The sequence below is a fragment of the Sarcophilus harrisii genome, chromosome 4, assembly GCF_902635505.1.
Source record: "Sarcophilus harrisii chromosome 4, mSarHar1.11, whole genome shotgun sequence".
Lineage (NCBI taxonomy): Eukaryota > Metazoa > Chordata > Mammalia > Dasyuromorphia > Dasyuridae > Sarcophilus > Sarcophilus harrisii.
In genome coordinates this window covers 24,473,166-24,493,458 of record NC_045429.1, presented here as the reverse complement: position 1 = coordinate 24,493,458, position 20,293 = coordinate 24,473,166, and the positions used below count along the sequence as shown (strand labels likewise).

The 20,293-nt window shown below is 53.6% G+C and overlaps 2 protein-coding genes across 9 annotated transcripts in view; one reads left to right on the top strand and one right to left on the bottom strand.

The window, feature by feature from the left end:
- The window catches only part of OSBPL9 (oxysterol binding protein like 9), a 138,760-nt gene extending 132,551 nt beyond the window's left edge, over positions 1 to 6,209 (top strand). For all 7 annotated transcript variants that reach the window (XM_023501555.2, XM_023501554.2, XM_012547479.3 and 4 more), the window contains 10 exons: positions 682 to 767; positions 1,909 to 2,080; positions 2,370 to 2,454; positions 3,006 to 3,116; positions 3,325 to 3,388; positions 3,495 to 3,635; positions 3,925 to 4,003; positions 4,133 to 4,224; positions 5,045 to 5,180; positions 5,274 to 6,209. In XM_023501555.2, coding sequence (XP_023357323.1) covers positions 682 to 767; positions 1,909 to 2,080; positions 2,370 to 2,454; positions 3,006 to 3,116; positions 3,325 to 3,388; positions 3,495 to 3,635; positions 3,925 to 4,003; positions 4,133 to 4,224; positions 5,045 to 5,180; positions 5,274 to 5,348 — 1,041 coding nt within the window. In that variant the 3' untranslated portion in view covers positions 5,349 to 6,209. The remainder of the gene's footprint in view (positions 1 to 681; positions 768 to 1,908; positions 2,081 to 2,369; positions 2,455 to 3,005; positions 3,117 to 3,324; positions 3,389 to 3,494; positions 3,636 to 3,924; positions 4,004 to 4,132; positions 4,225 to 5,044; positions 5,181 to 5,273) is intronic.
- Positions 6,210 to 20,293, bottom strand: part of NRDC (nardilysin convertase) — a 64,417-nt gene continuing 50,333 nt past the window's right edge. For both annotated transcript variants that reach the window (XM_031969132.1, XM_031969133.1), the window contains 14 exons: positions 20,110 to 20,229; positions 13,625 to 13,676; positions 12,561 to 12,711; positions 11,042 to 11,169; positions 10,645 to 10,807; positions 10,240 to 10,271; positions 9,941 to 10,079; positions 9,398 to 9,445; positions 9,243 to 9,295; positions 9,033 to 9,116; positions 8,370 to 8,460; positions 8,111 to 8,227; positions 6,800 to 6,889; positions 6,210 to 6,698 (listed from right to left, as the gene is read on the bottom strand). In XM_031969132.1, coding sequence (XP_031824992.1) covers positions 6,495 to 6,698; positions 6,800 to 6,889; positions 8,111 to 8,227; positions 8,370 to 8,460; positions 9,033 to 9,116; positions 9,243 to 9,295; positions 9,398 to 9,445; positions 9,941 to 10,079; positions 10,240 to 10,271; positions 10,645 to 10,807; positions 11,042 to 11,169; positions 12,561 to 12,711; positions 13,625 to 13,676; positions 20,110 to 20,229 — 1,472 coding nt within the window. In that variant the 3' untranslated portion in view covers positions 6,210 to 6,494. The remainder of the gene's footprint in view (positions 6,699 to 6,799; positions 6,890 to 8,110; positions 8,228 to 8,369; positions 8,461 to 9,032; positions 9,117 to 9,242; positions 9,296 to 9,397; positions 9,446 to 9,940; positions 10,080 to 10,239; positions 10,272 to 10,644; positions 10,808 to 11,041; positions 11,170 to 12,560; positions 12,712 to 13,624; positions 13,677 to 20,109; positions 20,230 to 20,293) is intronic.

Here is a 20,293-nt window from a genome sequence, read left to right as displayed (position 1 = left end):
CCGCCTAGAAGCCCCTGTGTATTTATATTATGACAGATGCCCTGGAAGTAGAAGGTTCTGGTCATGGGTTGTGCTGAGAAGGATCTCCTGTAGGAGTGGGGGGAGGTTTGAGCTGAGTTTTAAATCTAGGAAGCAAGGGCGAGCCTTCGGCCTGGGGGATAGCTAGCAGACCCTTGAACTCAGGGCCCCTAGACAGTCACACTTCCTCAGGACCTCCTGGATAGCCTCCTGCCCTCACCCCAAATCACTGCTTAGTGAAAGATGGCTGCTTCAGACTCAAGAAACCCCCCCAGCCATCAGCCCCAATGCTCCCATGGGGCCCCTTGCAAGACCCAGGGCCCAGGAAAGCGTTCTGTGCGTTGGTGATGGAGCCTGTCTTCCTCCCGCCTCCCCAGTGCCGAGCCCCGGCCGCCGTGCAGGCTCTGACCTGGTCAGAAGCTGTTTGTGGGCTCATGGCCCCTCACTCGCCAGACATGGCAGTGGAACGTTTTCTTTCTCCTTGATATTAACCCTGACCATTACACAGTTTGGGGGGGTGGGGGGTGCATGTGTGAGAGACAGAGATAAATGGGAAGAGAGATACCGGAGGGAGGGAAGGAGGGAGAGACAGAGACAGATAAGGGGAGAGAAACCGAGATAAGGGATGGGGATGGGGTGACTGACATTCTGTGTCTCCCTCAGGTGGTTCTCCCAACATTCATTCTTGAAAGAAGGTCCCTTTTGGAAATGTACGCAGACTTTTTTGCGCACCCAGATTTGTTCGTGAGGTGGGTCACAATGCTTGCTAAGTCTTTCCCATCTTTAGCGGGGAGGGGGTGGGAAGAAAGTATCCTTAGCAGTCTATTGTGCACCAGGTGGCCACCGGGGCCTTGTGCCAACGGTCTCCCGTTTGCTGATCGTTGCAGCCCTGAGGGCCGGCAGAGAGGACTCGGCCCAGAGCCAGAGAGGCTTTGGGCTTCAGTCTCTGGACCCACGTGAGCCCAGCATGTCACGTCTCCCACCTGCCTCAGTTTCCTCATCTGTGAGACAGGCTGGAGAAAATGGCCAGGCCTTGGGACACGACTGAAAGATGCCCAGGTGGTGCAGTGGGGGTCCCAGGGGTCTTGTCTCTGAGCTGTGAGATTGGCTGTGGCTCCACAGCGTGGTGGCCTCAGGCCATGCCAGCATGTTTTGTCACCTTTTCTGCTACACTGGACTTGGCAGAGTTGGGATGGCAGCATTGGCATTTGCTCCTCCATCCTTCCCATGTCTCCTCGTGAGCCCCTGGGCCTGGAGCCCTTGGTGATCACTGTCTTGTTAAAGCTCAGCCGGGGTCCGAGCACTCCTGGAAATGGCGGCGGCCGCAGCCGGCCCAAGACAGGCTCTCCCAGGAAAAGGGGCCAGAGCCAACCTCTCAGAGGTCACCCTCCCATGGGGCCCCTCCCCCTTCTTCAGCCCCCAAACATGAGACCAGGCCCCACCCACCTCCTCCCTCTCCATCAGCCTCTCGGCTCCCCAACGAGCCCCTCCCATTTTCCAGGTCCTTGGAGCAGGTCTCCATGTCCCACCAAAGGGGTGAAGGTAATGGACCTTTCCCAGCTTGTGGGGGGCTTTCCTCCTCTCTGGGTACTCGACCAGCTTGATGGCGTGGCCCCCAGGACGGTGTCGTGGCCTCCGGACTGTTCTGCTGATTCTGAGCTGAGCAGCCCGGGCTAGGCTCAGCCTTTGCTGGCCTTGGCCTTGGGGGCTGCTCAACATGGAGGGTCCCGTGTAGGCCGTGGCTGCTGCGCATCCAAAGGGTTGGGAGGGGAGTTCTGGATTCCCAAAGCCGGGCTGAGGCCTGGGAGCCTGGTGCTCCTGGGGCCTTGCAGCACGAGCCTCCTTCGAGGGGACACCACCGACCACTGACATTCATTTTTTTCCTTTCAGCATCAGTGACCAAAAGGACCCAAAGGACCGAATGGTACAGGTCGTAAGATGGTACCTTTCTGCCTTCCATGCAGGAAGGAAAGGGTCAGTGGCTAAAAAGCCATACAACCCCATTTTGGGCGAGATCTTTCAGTGCCACTGGACTCTGCCCATGGAAAATGAAGAGAATGTGGTGAGTGGCACAGACTCTGAGGCCTGCAGAGTCCCAGGCCAGCCGGTCACTGAGCCAGTCACCGAACAGGGCCCAAGCTGGGACTTCTGGCCCACACAGTGGGAAAGCTCCTGGTTCCCTGCCTCCCCAGGGGCTCACCCAGGCACTAGCTCCCCCTCCTCGGGATCCAGCTGAAGCCTTTGAGGAGTGAAGATGAGCTCACAGGGGCCCCCAAAGCAGCCTGAGGGGTGGGTAGAGATGGCTGAGGCGAGGTGGTGACGGCCTTGGGTCTTTGTGCTTCTCTTGGCAGGAACCCATGTCTGAAGGCCCCGTGCCCTGGGGTTCCAAAAACTGCGTGACGTTTGTGGCAGAACAGGTCTCCCATCACCCACCCAGTAAGTGGCAGCTGGGACCTCCCTGGGGTCAGAAGAGTTCTTCCTTTGGCCATGTTGAACCGCCCTCAGATGGTCACAGCTCTTGCAGGCTGCGTTGGTGGCTCTCCCTTAAGGCCCCTGGTGCCCCTTGGCATGGGAGTAGGTGGAGGGGCCTTTGTGCCAGGGGCAGCAGGCACTTCCCAAACGCATTCCCCGTTCTTCCTCATCCCCAACTCTGCTCCTTTGCGGGGTTCTCCCCATTCCCTATCCCGAAGGTGGCTGCTCAAGGGCTAATCGGGTTTTCCTTGCCTGTGCTGAGGCTGGCACACTGGGGTCAGCGGCTCCTGGATGACCAGACACAGCACAGCCCGCCCTGGGGGCTCCTTAGTGGGCCAGGGCAGTGAATCTGCCCAGATCCACCCATAGCCGGAGAGGGGGGTGAGGGAGAGAGCAGAAAGCAGGGCCAGGGCAGTCACCAGAGGCTGCCGGCTTAATTCTGGAGATAAACCGTCCACAGGCCAGGCCGTCTGTGTGGTCCAGCGTGGTGAGGCTCAGCCCATGTCTGTTCTCAGTTTCAGCTTTTTATGCCGAGTGCTTTAATAAGCGCATCCAGTTCAACGCCCATATCTGGACCAAGTCCAAGTTCTTGGGGATGTCCATTGGCGTGCACAACATCGGACAAGGTGAGGGCGGGGCTGCCCGGGGTGAGGGCGGGGCTGAGCCCTGGCCCCTGGGTGGGGCCGTGGTGGTGTTTGAGGCAGATGGGACCTTGCAGCCTTTGCTCTATACCCCATCTTGCCCCAGGAGGTGGGCAGAACCTCCGCTTTTGGACATCTGTGGGCGCAGGACCCGGTGCCCGTCTCATTGTGCTCTCTGGCCTTCTCCCCACAGGTTGTGTCTCTTGTCTCGATCATGATGAGCATTATATCCTCACCTTTCCCAATGGCTACGGAAGGCAAGTAAAGTGGCTTCCTGCCTCCCTCCCTTTCCCCCCAACCAAGCCCCCCAGCCGTCCCCGCCAGCACCCACACGCCTCCTGAACCCCGTTTTGGGTTTTGCAGGTCTATTCTCACAGTGCCCTGGGTGGAGCTGGGAGGAGAATGCACCATCAACTGCTCCAAGACCGGCTACAGCGCCAACATCGTCTTCCACACAAAGCCCTTCTACGGGGGCAAGAAGCACCGAATCACGGCGGAAATCTTGTAGGTATCTCGCCTGGCCCTTGCAGCGGGCACTGTCTGTCCCGGGGCGCCAGGCACTGTTGGTGCGGCCTCCGAGGGCCACAGCTGTTCCCTCCTTAGAGAGGAAGGAACAAAGACCTAGCCAAGGTCTCAAGAAGTTCAAGTAACTTCAGCAGGGGAGCCTCCGAGTCTTCTGACCCCTCACCCCTTGGGACCCCTGACCTGGAGGGCACACTCCCCCGCTGACCCCATCCCTTACCCACCCCACCATGGGGCTCCTGCTGACCAGGCCCGTGTCTTTGCTCTTCAGCCCCCCGAATGACAAGAAGTCCTTTTGCTCGATCGAGGGGGAGTGGAACGGTGTCATGTATGCCAAGTTTGCAACAGGGGTAAAGTACCCAGCATTCTTTGTTTCCCCCGCGATTTCCCACTATCTCTGTAGGCCTGGGAGCCTTCTTCCCATGGGGGGAGGGGGGTGTAGATGTGGACCCGGGCCCAGCAGAGCCTCTGTCCCCCAGGAAAATACCGTCTTCATTGATACCAAGAAGATGCCTATCATCAAGAAAAAAGTCAGGAAGCTGGAAGACCAGAATGAGTATGAGTCACGCTGGTAAGGAGGCTCCTGCCCCCACGGGGGATGCAAGGGCTGAGGCGGGGAGGTGGGGAGGCAGGAGAGAAGAGTCCCCGCTCCTGCAAGGAAGGGTTATCCTCCCTGCTGGGGGCTTTGCGGCCTGGCTGTCGGTCAGGAAAAGCGTGAGTGACCCTGAGTGGCCTCCTGAGGTGGGCAGTGTGGCCAGGCCTTGAAGGCTACAGGATAGCCCCCTGTTCTATATGAAAGCATTCCCATGATCCCCCTGGGTGCCAGCTCTGCTAGAAAGCGCCCTCGGGGCAGCAGATGGGTGTATAATTCCTGGGGGCCCAGGCCTTGGGATCTTTGGGTAGAGGGGACCGGAAGCCCACCCACCCACCAGGGAGGGAAGCCCAACTTGGGTGCAGGCATGGGCTGGGACCCCCCCTCAGCTAGGCTGCAGCCCTTAAAAAGACCCCCATGGCTTGGCTCCCGGCTTCACTGCCAGGAGCCTGAGCCCCGAGAGATACTTTAGGAGGAAGAAACTGGGGGGCCAGAGCCTGGGTTCAGCTTGGGGTCCCATTGGGGTAAATGTTGGGGGCTGCCTGAAAACCATTAGGACGTTAGGCAGGCCCTGCCCTCATTTTAAGGAACAGGCCAGAGTGGGGGTGGTGGCCATGGAAACTTCAGGTTAGCCAGAGCGGCCAGAGGAATCAGGTGGGGTGTGCAGCCCCCCTGAGCCGCAAAGTGGCACCTTAATGGTGTCAGGGTCCTCGGCCACCTTCCCCCGCTGCCAGGAGGGTGCCGAGGTTGGAGGGGTGCTCAGCGGGCAGGCTTGATGACAACGGCTCCGTCTCTTTAGTCTCTGGAAGGACGTCACTTACAACCTGAAGATCCGAGACATCGACGCGGCCACGGAGGCCAAGCACAGGCTGGAAGAGCGGCAGAGAGCAGAGGCGCGCGAGAGGAAGGAGAAGGACGTCCAGTGGGAGACCAGGGTGCGCCTCAGCTGCTCCGGGCTGGGGGGAGGGGGCAGGGGGTGGGGAGTGGGGCCCAGAGCAGCTCTGAAGGTCCCTCCTTTGTTCTTGTAGTTATTCCACGAAGATGGAGAGTGTTGGGTGTACGACGAGCCATTACTGAAGCGACTCGGGGCCGCCAAACACTGACGGCGCGCTCAAGTTGCCCGCGGCGCTGGTGCCGCCCGGCTGGCCCGAGTTCTCCCGACACCCCCGAGCAGCGGGGGACTTGTGGGGGGAGCGCCCCCTTCTCTTTGCAGTGGTTCCTATCTCAGGGATACTGGACTTACTGATGCAGGTGAACAATTAAAGCAGGACACGGTTCCTTCACTCTCGGTGGCGGTCACTAGAGCTTGACTTGGGTTGCACAGATCCGTTCTAGATCTGGGGCTCCAGCTGCGTGTGCGTGGCCCTGCGCGCACCTGGGGATGGACTCTAGTACCGCTGCCAAAGTACAGGTCTGAGTCTGGGCTTCTAGCTATATATACATGTTATATACACACACACACACACACACAGCCACACGCCCATATCTAAACAAGACGACCGACGGACGGACATCTTCACTTGACATCTGTATAGATTCCTTTGGACAGACAGACGGATGGACGGACACTTTATTAGCAAACTTGCCTATCAAATGTTGCAGCATTTGATTCTCAAAGTTGGCTGGATTTTTATTTTTCAATTGAACTCCTGAATTCTAGCTAACCCTTAGCTAGCTACTCTAGTTCCACTATGGGCGGCATCTTAAGGCTTCATAAAGTAATTTTCCAAACCTTTTTTGTGGTTTTTTTTTTTTTTTTCTTTGAACTCGGCCAGAGATTGACCGGCCCCAAAATAGCCAGTTTTAGGTTAAGTAAGCCCAGTCAAATGGGTCGGTTCCCCTTGTCCCTGTTAAGGTAGAGTGGGATGGTGCAGCTAAGGCCCAGCTGGGGGCTTGTGGGAATCGCCTCCCCCCCATGAAGGTATAATTGTTTTTTTTTTTTTTAAATGAACACCAATTAAAGGTAATACAGAAACACAAAGGGCTGTCTTTATTTAAAATCTTTTTTGAAAACATCATTGTTCCATCCATCGGCCCTAGGCTCTTCGAAACTTTACAAGTGAATGGGGATGGAGAGAAGTTCCCCGTCGGGGTCCCCCGGGTTACACGTGCACCCCTTGAGGTCTGTTAGTCTTGATTCAATCAAAAGCCATGATGTAGCACACGTTCTCTGGCGGTGGAAGACTCCGTGGGGTCGGGGTGCTGTCAGACATACAAATACACACTGCTCAGGCCAAAGAGACTGCAGTTTATTTGACTATTTTATGATAGGGGAGAAGGTTAAGCGTCGATGTGAAAGCCCTGATATCAGTAATGGGGATAGTTGCATCTGCCAGCAGAGGAGAGGTTGGCAAGTAGGTCAGCTGCGCCACCTCGTCGTATGAGGAGTTGGAGGGTTCACACGTGGCAGAAGGGTCCTCGTCTTCCGTCTCATATTTGCCGTAGCCGACAACCTGGAAGGGAGTGAGCGCCGGTGAGGGGTAGCAAGACCGCTGCTTGCGCCCTGAGTTCTCCCAAAGGAAAGATGGGAGGAAGTGGGGGCCGCTGTACTCACGTGCACACTGACTATTTTGCTGCCATTTCCTCTATGAGACTTGAACCAGTTCACCAGGTCTACTTTGGAGAAAGACTTAAGAGCTTGAATCTTTGCCGGGGGGAAAAAAAGGAAAAAATCAAACGTGAGGATCTGTGTGCTGGACCCGGGGTCTGCCCCAAGGTCAAGGGAAAATAATAGTGGAGGAAGTGAAAACGGGCAGCCTTGGCAGGAGTTGGGGGAGGGGGTCTGGGAGAGGAGCTCTGAGAATCATGGGAGTTGATGACAAGAGGTGACCCAATGCTCCCAACATTTCCCCTAGCCTTTTTCAGAAATAGGTCATGGGGGTGGCCAAGGCCACTTCTCCAAGAGACCCCAGAACATGAGAGTGTTCATCCATCATGGTGGATGGGGGTGGCTCAACCATGGGGTGGATGCAGCTCCTCGGGATCACTGTTTCTGGTTTAATTACACAAATTCTTCTGAAAACTGCCCTTCTACCCCACAAAGGAGTCTCTGACTTAAGGAGCTAAGACAACCCCCAGCACATCCATGCACCTATAAGGTGCCAACCACACCCTCCTTTGGCTGGCGTCTCCAATCTCAGCCCCCAGACTGCACCAGAGCCAAGCCCTGAGGATCTTTGGGACATTCCCCTAAACTGGTTTCATTTGCCTCCAAGGCCACATTTTCACCCCAAGTGGTTTGGGGAATCCCCTGTTCCCACCTCACCCCCCACTGCTGTGGTCTCTCAGCTACCCTGAGAAAAGCTGTCCCAACCAAGCTGCTTCCAGCCTGGGTCTGACACCTGAGGTGCTCCTCTATCCAGAGAGATCCCCTGCCCATGAAGCCCGGTGGTTTTCCTGTGTTGTGGATCCCAAAGCGTTCCACTAAACCCGGACCTGTTAGCTGGGGGCTTGGCTCCTCTGCCCCAAACAGAACTTGCCTCATCCCCCTGACCGAGCTGCTCTATTTGTGCCCCCATCCCTTCGGGCCATTCCCTTCCTCAGTTCCTGGGCCCGGCCCCCTCCCTCCCCCCCAATCATTGGACAGACAGGGAGGCAGCAGTTGGCCTCGGGCCAGAGGTTTTCCACAAGTGCCCACATCCTGGCCACGCTGGATCGGCCCCTGGCACAGCCCACCTGCCCCTTGGAGCCTCGGCTCCCCAGGAGGGGCACTTCAGAATCCCTCCCGCACTTGGCACCAGAGGCCGCGGGATCTGGCTGGTCTCCATCCTCCAGAGCTGTTATCCCGTCTAATCCTGGAGCTACTCTCGGTCTAGTCCAGGGCCTAATGAACTCACCAACCCGGGTGAGGCTCCGGCCTCCCTACCTCGTGGGCCAGGCGGTCAAAGAGGTACTGCTGGGTGGCCACCTCGTTCCAGTTGCGGTCCACCTCCTCCCCGAGGTGCGTGTCTTCACACTCCTTCAGCTTGATCAGAGCCACGACCTAGGGCGGCGAGCGGCGGCCCCTGAGTGGGGTGCATTGGGGAGCCCTCCCCTCCCCCTGCCTGCCCTCTCCCAGGTCACAAGACGCCTTATTCAGGGGTGTTTGGGGGGGGGGGGGGGGCTCGTCCCACCAGGCCCATTACCTGAGTATGAAAAGCATCTTCGGTTAAGTTCTCCATCCTTTCTTCAAAAGAAGAAAGAAATTCCTCTATTTTCTTATCGACGACTTCAGAGCTGAAAATCCATTTTAAAAGCAATCTCAGGCCTGGGCAGTTGGAGCCAGAAGTCCCAGGTCGGGGAGAAATGGACTCGAGTCAGGTTCCCACCCTGCCCCCCACCCCAGACCTTGGCAGGTCGTTTCCTGTGCCTCATTTTAGTGCCTGTGACAGGAAGCGGCCGGACTTGGGGGCCTCGGTGCCCCTCATTTCTCATTTGAAGAAACAGACCCCAAAGCCAGCAGGTAGGCCTTCCTTGCTGTCACCCCAAACTCGGCACCTTCCAACTGGTCCCAAGACCAAGATTCCCTCAGATCTCAGGAAATGACCAAGGAAAAAGGGGATTTTTCTGAGGGCCTCCCAAGGGGCGGGTCACCTCCCATGCTGGTCAGGAGCGAGAGCCAGGCCCTGGGCTACTCCTGCCCGCTCAGACCCTCCCATGCCTCCCCTCATTTGGGAAGCAGGAAAGCGCTTTTCCAGGTAAGGAAGCAGGTTCCAAGAAGGGGGGCCACGAGCAAGTCCTGGGCAGAGGCTCATGGGGCCGACCACCACCAATCCAGGAACGGTGGGAAGCCCAGGCCCACCACTTACTTGAACTTGGTAGCCTGAGTCCCCACGGTGACGGAGAAGCCCAGAATCCCCGATGTGTTCCTGCAGGTTGGATAGACGTGATACCTGCCCCGAGGGGAGGCCGTGGTCAGGGCCTTCGCCTCTGCTGCCCGCAGGTAGCCCAATGCCCTGCCACACCCCCAGCTCCCTGGGAGACCCCTCCCCAGTCTCTGCTGGGACCCTCTCGCTCACCCCAGAGTCTGCTTGGTTCGAAGAAAGTCAAAGCAAGGCTCTTCCATGTGCATCTGCAATCCAACAAGGAGGCCTCAGGCCTTGCCCTGGACCTGCCTCCTCCCCAGCTCCAAGGGCCCTTCTCCCTGGCGGGCCCCACCCCGGCCCACACTCACCACCAGCAGCTCCATGAGGGTGTACTCCTTCAGGCTCCGGGCACCTGACTGAAAAGAGACGCACGTTAGAATACAGCTGAGTGGCTCAGGGCCGGCTAACGGGAGTGCTCTACCGGGCCCTGATGGAGACAAAGTTGAATCCTGGGACGAGGCTGGGGGCCTCCTGTCACGACTGCCCCGATATACCCTCCTGCTGCCCAAGACCAAGCGGGTCAGAGGAGGGAGGAGAGCCACGGACTGATGAGTCTACTTCTCCCTGACCAGTGGACACCTTCCACCCCCCCCACCCCCCCTCTCCGTCTCCCTAGGAGGGACAAGGAGGAGGCTGGCAATGGCTGCAGGAAGAGACCGGGGAGCCGGGCCTGGCGCCTCCATCTCTCCAGGGAGAGCATTGATGTGAAGTGATGGTCCTGGTCCCTGAGCCCATCACGGAGGGGCTCCCATTCCAGGATGAGGCCCCCATCCCCTCGCTCTGGGCTGTGGCCCTGGGCAGGTCAGCAAGGCTAGAGTCACCCCCAGGGACAGACGCCCATGGAGACGGACCTGGTAGTAAACGGTGACTTCCGAGTTGGCGTCCCCTTTGTTGAGGGCTTTCACTTTGCACAGGTGGTGGGCGCCGGGCAGCTCAACCACGCGGAACTGGACAGGGATCTCCTTTTCCAGGGGCTTGAAATCCAGCTTGCTGGAGGAGAACACGGCCAGTGAGGCCGGGTCCGGCAGCCGACCCGTCCCTGTCTGCCCCAGAGGCTGCGGGCTGAGCCCCGCGTGGCCCCCAGGCCCCTCCCACAAGCCCCATCGTGCCCACGGTTTCCCAAGAAGAGGCTCCAGCACCAGATACTCACTCAACCACATACTTCAGGAAGTCCATGGACTCCTGGGGGGGAAAGGATAAATACTTGGCAGCTGCCCCTCCCAGCAGTCCCCCTCGGACTTCACCAGCCGCAGCTTCTGCCACGGGTGGTACTGGCCCCGCCAGCCACCCTGCTCTGCCACGGGCCACTAACAAAGGGGACAGGGGTCCTGTCTCCAGGAGCTTCTGAGTGACTTTTAGGGCAGGGCCCTGGAGCATCCCCATGAACTTCAGGATAGCCCTGTGCCAGGCTGGGCTCTTAGGGGTCCCGGGGGGCAGACTGTAAAGGCACTGAGGGCACAGTCCAGAAGGGGGAGAAGACAAGATGTATCCTGGGGTCTGGAAGGTGGGAAGGCCCGAGCAGGGCAGGGGAAGGCTGGGCCGGGGCCGCTCGCACCTTGCTCGTGAAGTTCCCCTGCACCAGGCCCTCCACAAAGAGCTGGGACTTGAACTCCTTCACGAAGTTGAGCAGGGCCTCAATGGTGAAGCCCTGAAGAAGAGCCTGGTACTTGTCGATCATGGACCATCGAGAATATTCCAGGATCAATAGCCGCACGTCTCTGGAGGGAGGACAAAGGAATCAGAGGGATGGCATCACGCGGCCCTCAGGCAACGAGCCCGCCCCTACTCGGGGGAACGCATCTGGGGGAGGAGGGGACACATCGGATCATCTCGCCTGATGCTGCCTAAAGCCGATCAGGGCCAGGGGGATGGGGGGGAAGCCAAGGGGGTCGGGGACCAGGACAGCCTGACCTCCCTGTCACACCCAAGCCCGACTCCGAGGTGACGCTCACTTGGCCAGCGTCTCCGGCTTAATGAGGATGTTGAAGTAAGTCTTCTTTAGCTGCTCTGTGATCATCCCAAAGACGGCGGGCGTGGAATCAAAGTCAGCCAAGTAGTCAATGATAAGCTGAAACAGCAGCTGAAAGAGACAGAGAGAGCACGGGATAGCCAGGCGACCAGGCCCAAAGCGACAGGCCGCCCGCCCGGCCACAAGGCAAGCGGCTGTCCCCCTGTCCCGGGGATCCCCAAGAGAAGCCGAGGGGGGCTCCGTCCTTCTGCTCAGAGCTAATCTTTCTCAAGCTGCCTTGTCTCCGCTTCCTCCCAGGCCTGCTTTAGAATCAGGGAGAGGGCAAGCAGGGCAAGGCCTACTTGTCAGCATTCTCAGCATCCCCAGGCCTGGCATACAGCAGGTGCTTAATGCTTGTTGAATTCAAGTGGCTTGCTCAAGGTCACAAGTGAAGGTGGGCTTCCGGTCTCCTAACTAGCCCGGTTACATTTCTGCCCCAGGCTCCTCCCATAAAGGAGGAGCCTGGAAGTCCACAAAGTTCTCTCTGATAGGGCCAGAACTTTCACTTGGGTTGTCTGCTTTGGTTTTTTCCTAAGACAACGCCTCAGACAAACTGCCTCAGGCATCCTCTTGGCTCACCCTCCTTGGGCTCCGGCTCCCCGGCCTACCCCCAGAACCCGTTCAGACTCTGCATCGCCCCAGCACTTTCCTTCCACTAACATTCCCTGTCTGTCCCGCCTTGGTCCGTATCTGATTCCTCATAGTGTTTCCCATTAGACAGTGAGCTTCCTGAGGGCAGGAGCATGTTGCCTGGCACACAGTGGGAGCTTCATCGATGGCTATGACTCCACGTCCTGCTTCCCTCCCTCTGCTGCCTGTCGATGATGCTTCCTCTGTCTTTGCCGCAGGCAGTCGCCAGCCCTGCTGCTCTCTCCTGGCCCCCAGCGGCCCACTACTCTGGTTTCCTCTGCACTGAGCGCCGTCCCTCATGGGCCCCTTCTCCTTTAGCCCCTTTCCCAAATTCCACCTTCTGTTGTCCGTCCCACGTTTCTAACTGCCCACTTGGGTACTAGTGGGACCCCCAGCTTTTCGTCCTTGCATTCCCGGCGCCGAGCACAGAGCTTTTCAGAGCAGACTCCGAAGGTACCCGAGCTCCTGGGGAGGTGGGCTAACAACGGCCAAGGTACCTGCCCACCCTCAGCGAACCCTACAGTGCTCGGTCAGTGTGGCTGCAGCTCCTGCTGGGGTCTCTGTCTCTGCGGACACAGCAGTCTCTGGCCTCCAGAGCTTCCTCCTTGACTTGTTCCTCTTCCTCATCTTCCCCTCCCTGTTCACATTCTCCTCCTCCCCTCAGAGCATGGACCAGGCCCCCTCAGCTGCCAAAAGCACAGGTCTAACCTTGCTGCCTCCTCACTGAAAGTAGCTCCCACTGCCACGAGACCGAATCCCAACTCCTCGGCCTGGCCTCCAAGCCCTTCCCGATGCCCCTGTTGGCGCTGGCGCCAGGCGAGTCGGGTACTCACAGGTAGCTTGTGGTTGAACCCTTTTACTCTCACAATCAGGCCGTGCTCTCCCGCCACCAGCTTGTACTCCAGCTGGGCCACGTCTGCCTCGTAGGCGGGCTCGGCCAGGTTGTGGGTGAGGATGTTCACAAAGATGTCAAAGAGCACCACGCTGAAGGGGAACAAAAAGGGACACGCAGGAAACACGTCAGCCTCCGATGCCATCAAAGGGAAAGCCACCAAGCAGCCCAGCCGCCAGGAGCCGCCCCACTCAGCTCTGCCTTCCACAAGTTATCTGATCACCGCACTTCCAGCAGTTCACGCATTTCCCAAGTCAGGTCCTGTAACCTAAGCCATTACTTTGAAGTCGAGTCTTTGGACTCCAGGGCTGGAACCTCCTGCACTGCGGGGCCCTGGTCTTTGGGGCGACCTCCTTTGTCTGTGACTCCGGCCTAGTCACGGAGGTCCAAGGGGGGACCCCGGTTGTGCCATGACATCCACAAATGTGAAAAGGGTCTCAGTCACCTCTGCACTGACAACCAGCCAGTCCTTTACTGGCCTTTATGTGCCCCCCTCAGGTCTTTATTGACTGAGCTTTTAGTTAAATATCTATTTTTTTTAAAGGAGCAATTAACATTCTGGCTCAGCCCTCTGCAGGCTGCATGCCCCCGACAGTTTTTTCTTTAATTCTCCCTGGGCCATCCGACCTGCTGCAGTCGCTCCGAGTTCACTGTGATCAGTCAGCGCCCAGGAAGAGGCCCCTGGGAGCAGTAGCCATCACCGAGAATTCCAGCAGCACCTGTCAGCAAACCACTTCCTCCTTTTCACAGTGTCTGTTATTACTCTCATGATTTAAATAAAACAAGGCCTACGGCGATAGGTGATCACTCCAAGATTAAAGTGAGACAGGGCGGGGGCAGGAGGTGTCTCACTGGCCAAAGCAAGTTACTCTAAAGGGGAACCCCCTGCCATTAGAACCTCCTCTTCTCCATAATCAGAGTAGCCATGATCATGTTCTATTATTAATTAAGTGAAACAAAACCATGCCCTCCCCCTACCCCCCAGGAAAAGAGAAGTGGGCTTACTTGGAAGCAGACTTCTGGATCAAGGGCGAGATGAGGTGAAAGCGGATATAGGCTGGAAGGAAAGATGGAGATCAGATCAGTCAAGGAGAATGGCTTGGAGCCTCGGACATGATTTTCATCAACACCCAATTATCGAGCATCTATTTCTTAATTCCGAGTAGGCCGTGCTCCCCTTGACTAACCCATCAGGCCTCAAAGGGGACCCAAGACCCTCGACATTTGGGCCAACGTAGAGTGAACACATCTTTGGGGGTGGCAGCAGCAGCACCAATGGAGGAGGAGGAGGAGGGAGCAGATACTGACCTCTCTAGGCACTTTAAGGCTTGCCAAGCACTGTGCAGGCCATCTAATGACCCTGCACCAGCACATGGGGCTATGATCATTATCAGAAACCTGAGGCTGAAAAAGGGTCACCAGGGATTTGTGTCCAGGTCGTCTGGATGGTCCTTCTAGCACGTGACCAAGTGCACTGAGCTCCAGCACAAATGGCTCATTCCCCGAGTGGTAGCCAAGAGCTGACCTCCTGATTCTCTGGCCAACAAGGACAGTGGCCTTTGGCTTCCGCGAGGCCGGCACAGAATCACGCGGTCCTTGGACTGCCCAGTAACAGTAACAGAAGCACTGGTAGCCTAAGTGTGAGACCCTTGTCTCCTGACCAGACTCAGAACAAGAATGGATGAACTGACACACAAATACTGCCATTCTCAACAGAAATGAAACCACGAGATGGAAGGTGAACATGGCTGAATGGAAAGATGGCTCTTCCCTGGAGCTCAAGAAGACACTCGACACTCTTAGAGTCAAAGAGACAAAAGCGTGGAGTGGTTGCTTCACTGTACAACCCAGCACTTGGTGCTCTCACAATGGGTACAAACAACCTGGCTTCTACCCTTATCCTTTAAGTAATCCCCACTCTGCCCTCCCACCCAACAAACTAATAGTTCTCTATGCTCAAATCTAAACTAGGCTACTTGGCATTTCAAGCCTGGCTCCAATTTACCGTTCCTGCTTATTATGCATTTCAGGCTTAAGAACACATTTTCAATCCAGAAAGTGAAAGAAGTTCAAGGGGCCCAGTATTAACAGTCCAAGCTTAAAAATTTAATTCAGCTGTAATGAAATGTGCCCCTCTTCAAGTTGTTTAATAATAATTTATTATTTATTATCTAACTTAACGACAATAATGCTGTTCTTTAGCCTAACCAAAAAGAGGGAACAAGGAATCAATATGGATCAGAAGATGACATGTTAAGTGAACTTGCTTTGTAAAAAATATTCCAATCAATGGAAAGCTCAGGAGCACTGGTTCCCCTTTTGTGGAATCCTATAGGTTTACTCTATCTGAAGCACTTAAAGATCAGATTCCAAGAAGGGATCCACAACTAGGTCTCCCCAGACTGCTCGCCTACCAGAGGGGCTCCGGATAGGAGACACACAAACTTGGAAATGGTCAATGGTGATGGTCAACTGTAAAGCTTTCTCTTTTTAAACTAAGGCGTCCCGATCATAGATACAAAGGGAATGTGCTGTTCTTGGATCCTAAGATGACTTAAGGCTTCCACAAATGCAAACAATAAACTTGGTAACCACAACCCTCGGGATTTTTTGTGCTGTTTTTTAAAAAAGAAGACACTTGAATAACAGGCTCAATTCTCTCAGGAGCAGCAAACCCTGGACTGAATTCCACCCAACTGAAAGGAAAACATTTGAAAACAATTTGCTTCCATAGCAGCGGCCTTTGTTTACTTCCTGGAATCTGTTTTCCCCAGTAACTAAGAAAGAGCACTGCCCCCAAACCACAGGTCCCTGCCCACGTCACCCTCTCTGGGGCCCCCGACTCTATTTAGTTCCATGACTGGCACGTAGGCAGAGAAAAACATTCACGCAAGGCACCTGGATGAGAAGCTCTCTAAAGAACAGTTTCTGGACTGGCTGGCAAAAGAGTCAGGCAACCTGAATGCATTTCAAATGGAAATCTTCCTTCCCCTTGCCTCCTAAGCCCTGAGTGGATGAACAGGGTGTCCTGTGGACTTTTTAAATGCCTCCTTGCCCGGTCTGACTTCCTCCTGCTCTCCCACTTTTTCAATCCGTGCCCCGCCCAGCCGCCAAATTGACCTTTCCAAGGCCCAGGTGTGATATCCAAGCCCAGTGAGTTTTGCAAGCCCTTGTTGCCTGGGAAGGAAACTACAGACACCCTGTTGGGCACTTAAGATTCCAACTAAACTTCCCCATTTATACAACTCTTCCTCATGCAGTCTGCTGACTGTTCCCAGGATACAGTGACAAGGCATTCAAAACACCGCCCGCCCCGAACAAGGGAGACTGAACAAATGGGCCAGAGTTCTGCTCCTCCTGGTCTGAGCAAGAAGATGGCTGGTCCTTATGGAAGCTGACCCTTAGGTGGCTCGGCAAGGAGCACTGAGGAGGAACACACAGAGAGACCCCTCAACCCTCATTTCCAGTAACCAATTCTGTCCATTCATTTGACAAAAACATATTTAGGCTAATGAAGTGCTGAACAAGAACATTAATATTGCTATTTCCAATGACAGCACAGTACTTGGCACATAGTGGGTGCGTAATACTTGGCTTACTATTTCAGAATAGGCCCTTCTAAGCAGAATGACAGGTATGGGAAACTAATAAATGGTAAAGAATACTGTGTCGGTGCAAGACTTGAATTACTGAGGCAAGATAGAAAGCACAGAAACAATGGGTGAGCAGTGAGCAAGGGAAACTTAGAGGGTGTCGACACGATCCAGATGGCTTCAAAATGAAAACAAAAAAGGATGTGGGAAAGAGGACAAGGAGGGCAAAGCAGCACCCAGAGAGATCACTGGCCAGATCAGGAGAAAGGACAAAAGAGACTCCCCTGAGGGTGAGAAGGCCCACAGTCCCCGGTGCATGTGGAACCTTCAAGGTATCCCTGAAACCCACAAGCTGGGATGGATGATTGAAATGTAACATTGGTGGAGCACCCATTACTCAGAAGGAACGGATTAGTTCAAAGGCAGTGGAATGCAACAGTACCTAAAAGAAACACAACTCTCGGACTCCCCTGACTCAATAAATAGGCAAAGATGCCAAAAGATCAGAACAAGCAATGTGAGAGAGGTTAGGCAAAGACAGGCCCCTTAAATGAGTTGTTGGAAGTGGGAGTTAATATAATCATCCTGGAGAGCAATTTAGAATTATTCTAATAAAGCGTCTATAACATCCACCTCTTGGCCCAGAGAGCCGGCCTGTATTTCTGTCGTCGCTGACACACACACCATGTATTGGCGGAGGCACCTTCTGCAGTAGGAAGGACCAGAAACAAAGCATTCCTTGGGAAATGACTAAACAAATGGTAAACCATGAACAGACTGCTGCTCCATAAAAAGTTACTAGGAAAAATACAGAAGCACAAGAGGGCAACAAGAACATGCTGACTACAGCAAAAGTAAATGGAAAGGATGACCAAAAAAGAGAAATCAAATCTTAAGTAATTATACTGATAAGAGAGGAAAATGTGCCTTCTTTCTTTCCTTCTTTGCAGTGGACCATGAATGTGTCGTTGCATATTCTATCAGATGATGTGATTAGTTTTGATAAACTGCTTTTTTTCTCTCCTTTCTTACTTTTTTATTGTCTCATTTTTTTTTGTCTCATTTTGTCTCATTTCTTGAGATAATGTTGTTTTTCAGTAATGTTCACCTCCCCATGACCCCATTGGGGATTTTCTTGGCAGAGATACTAGGGTGGTTTGCCATTTGTGTGTCCAGCCCATTTGACATTTGAGAAGAAACAAAGCCAAACAACATGAAGTGACTTGGCTAGGGTCACACAAGCAGTAAGTGCCTGAGGCCAGATATGAACTCAATTCTGGCACTCTATGAACTCCACCCACTGTGCCACCCGGTTGCCCTTCTTGAGAAGACAAAAAGGATATATATGGAAATGCAGGTAGTGGCTGGAAGCAAGTGATGAAGTTAATACCAACCTTGAAAGGCTTAAGAATTCTAATGCAATTACACTGATGAATAAAGTAATCAGCCAATAAACATTTATTAAGCATCTCCTAGGTGCCAGACACTCTGCTGAGTGCTAGGGATACAAAAAGGCAAAAAGCAGGGCCTACTCCCAAGGCGCTTATAATCTATTTCATGAGGAGACCACCTGCAAATGAATAGAGAGCAAACTATGTGCAGGATGAACAGGAATCAATAGGGAGTAATGGGGAAGGCTTCCTGAGATTTTACTTGGGACTTAAAGGAAGCCAGAGAAGGCAGTCCACAGAAAGGAGAAGGCCTCATGTTTTCAGACATGGGAGGCTGCAAAGAGAGATAGCACTACATTGCCTGAAAGATGAAGGGGCTTGTTCATGGGACGGTCGGGAGCCCAGTATCACTGGATCATAGAAGACATACTGGGGAATAGGGTGTAGGAAGCCTGGAGAGGGGGGCTCAGGACAACCACTGGGTTGTGAGCGTAAGGGACTGTGGGCATGTTGGTCCCCTGTCCATCAAAACGGAAGAGTAAGTGGGAAAGATAAAGACACACTGTATTTAAGCTTTTTCCTGGATATACATTATGAGAAGTTTGAAAGGCAGGTTGAGAAGTCAACAGGGAGACTGGGAAAGGAAAGGTAGATTTGAGAATCACCTATGAAGAGATGGTAATTCAATCTTTGGGTGCTGAACCGAACGAAGTAAGACAGAGGGAGAAGACAAGAGGGCCCTGAGGGACACAGACAATGAGGACAAGAATTAAGAAAAGGCCATAGAATTGGGCAGCTGGGAGATCATGAGTAACTTTGGAGAGAGCAGTTTTGACAGAATGAGGTCAGAAGCCAGGGTCAGAAGGAATCAAGAAGAGATGGAGGTACCGGCTGTAGACGCCTTTTCCAGGAGTTCCAACTACAAAGAGCAGAGGAGATACAGGACCAGAGCAGGCTGGTAGCATGAGGGGAGGGTCTGATCAGCACAGAGGCGGGGGGCAGGTTGGAGAGAAGAGGCGGCAGGATGGTGTGGGTTTCCTTGTACAAGCAGAGGTTTTGGTCTTGATAAGTTAGGCCGCCTCTTTGTGTGAGACAGGAGAGAACAAGGAGAGAGAAGCAGAAAGCATCTGAGAGATGTAAGAGAAGGAAGAGGGAGAAGGGGCTCACAGCAAATGCCTTCGTTTTTTTCTATAAAATGCAAGGTCAAGTTCTCTGAGAGAGTGGAGGAAGGGGGACTAAGGGAGGTTTGAAGAAAGCTGCCAAGGTTTGGAAGGGCTGCTAAGGAGAGCAAGAGAGTAATTAAGGGAGGCAGAGCAGGACAGCTAAGCAGCAGGGAGGGCCCCACTTCCTGACAAACAAGCGATGGATTGACTCAGAATGAAGAATGACATCCATTTTTAGACATGGCCAAAAGAGGGATTTATTTTGCTTAGTTAAGTTTATGCATATTTGGTCTAAGACCTCTGGTTCGTTTTGTTTTAATTGGGAGAAAACTATAAAATGGAAAGGGAGGTCAGAGATATGGCTAGAGAGAAGAGGATCGCTGATCATTTTTTAAGGATTTTAAGAGGATCATTTTTTAAAATGCACAGAACGGGAGAAAGAATGACAGATGACATCTTTTTAAAGTTACACATGGAAGTTATTATGTACCTAAGGAATCCCTGCAAGCAATGACTGTTGTGTGCTATTGACTGTATTCTTGGAACCTGGTGTAGAAGGAGTGATGATAACTTGACTGATTGACTTGACTTTAGAGTCTCCAGTTTCCTTCCAGCTTCAGGTTCAACTCCAGAGCCACCTTCTGTTCAAGGTCTGTATAGGTCCAGCCTAGTGCACGTTGCATACAGTAATGCCTAATACTTGCTGACTGACAGATTAAAAGGAAAGTTCCAGCTGTACTGTTTCTATGTATAATTCTCTTTCACTTCTACTTTGCTTTTAGAGATAACTTTTCAATTTAGTGCCAAATATTCATTTTATTTGGTAATTAAATTCAGAATGATTATTTGCTTTTAATATTTTTTAAAGGGGGAAATGATGAAAGTGATGAAATCTTCAGCACCTCCGATTTTATTTTTTTATTCTGAACTTTAAAACTCAAATAAAAAGAATATTTCTATAAATGCTGCAGAACAAGAGAGGGTTGCGCATACAACAGCAAATGCCTATATGTAGAGCTGCAGAGGCCGAGTGTCATAGGTGCCGAGGATACAAAAAAACTAAAGGGTTTTGACCTGGTTCTCATGCAAAGACTGGATACTATTTAATCAACAGTAATAATAGTAAAAGACCCCAATTTCTCACTGGAACTCAAATTCTGGGAAAGAGTGGGGGTAGCTGGTGTGTTTGCCTGCTGGGTTGTTTGTGGGATGGAACGGAGGGAAAAGAGGTGAGGGGGGGATGAACAAACTCAAGTAGAGAGGGGACGGCTGGTGAGAGTCCGTCAGAAGGCCCCTGGGAACCCAATACTTGGCTTTCCCACATGCTAAGCAAAAGACATTACCTTTGGGGATTTTGAACTTGTTGTCTTTCTTGTACCACAGGCAGCCTTGGGTAGTGTCCACGATCTTAACAGGATACTCCGTCTCAGGGCAATCAAAAGGCTTCAGCGCAAAATCCGTGGCTAACAGAAAAAACAAAAGAGGGAATATCCATCATTCTTTTCAATGGAATCCGCCTGGAATGGA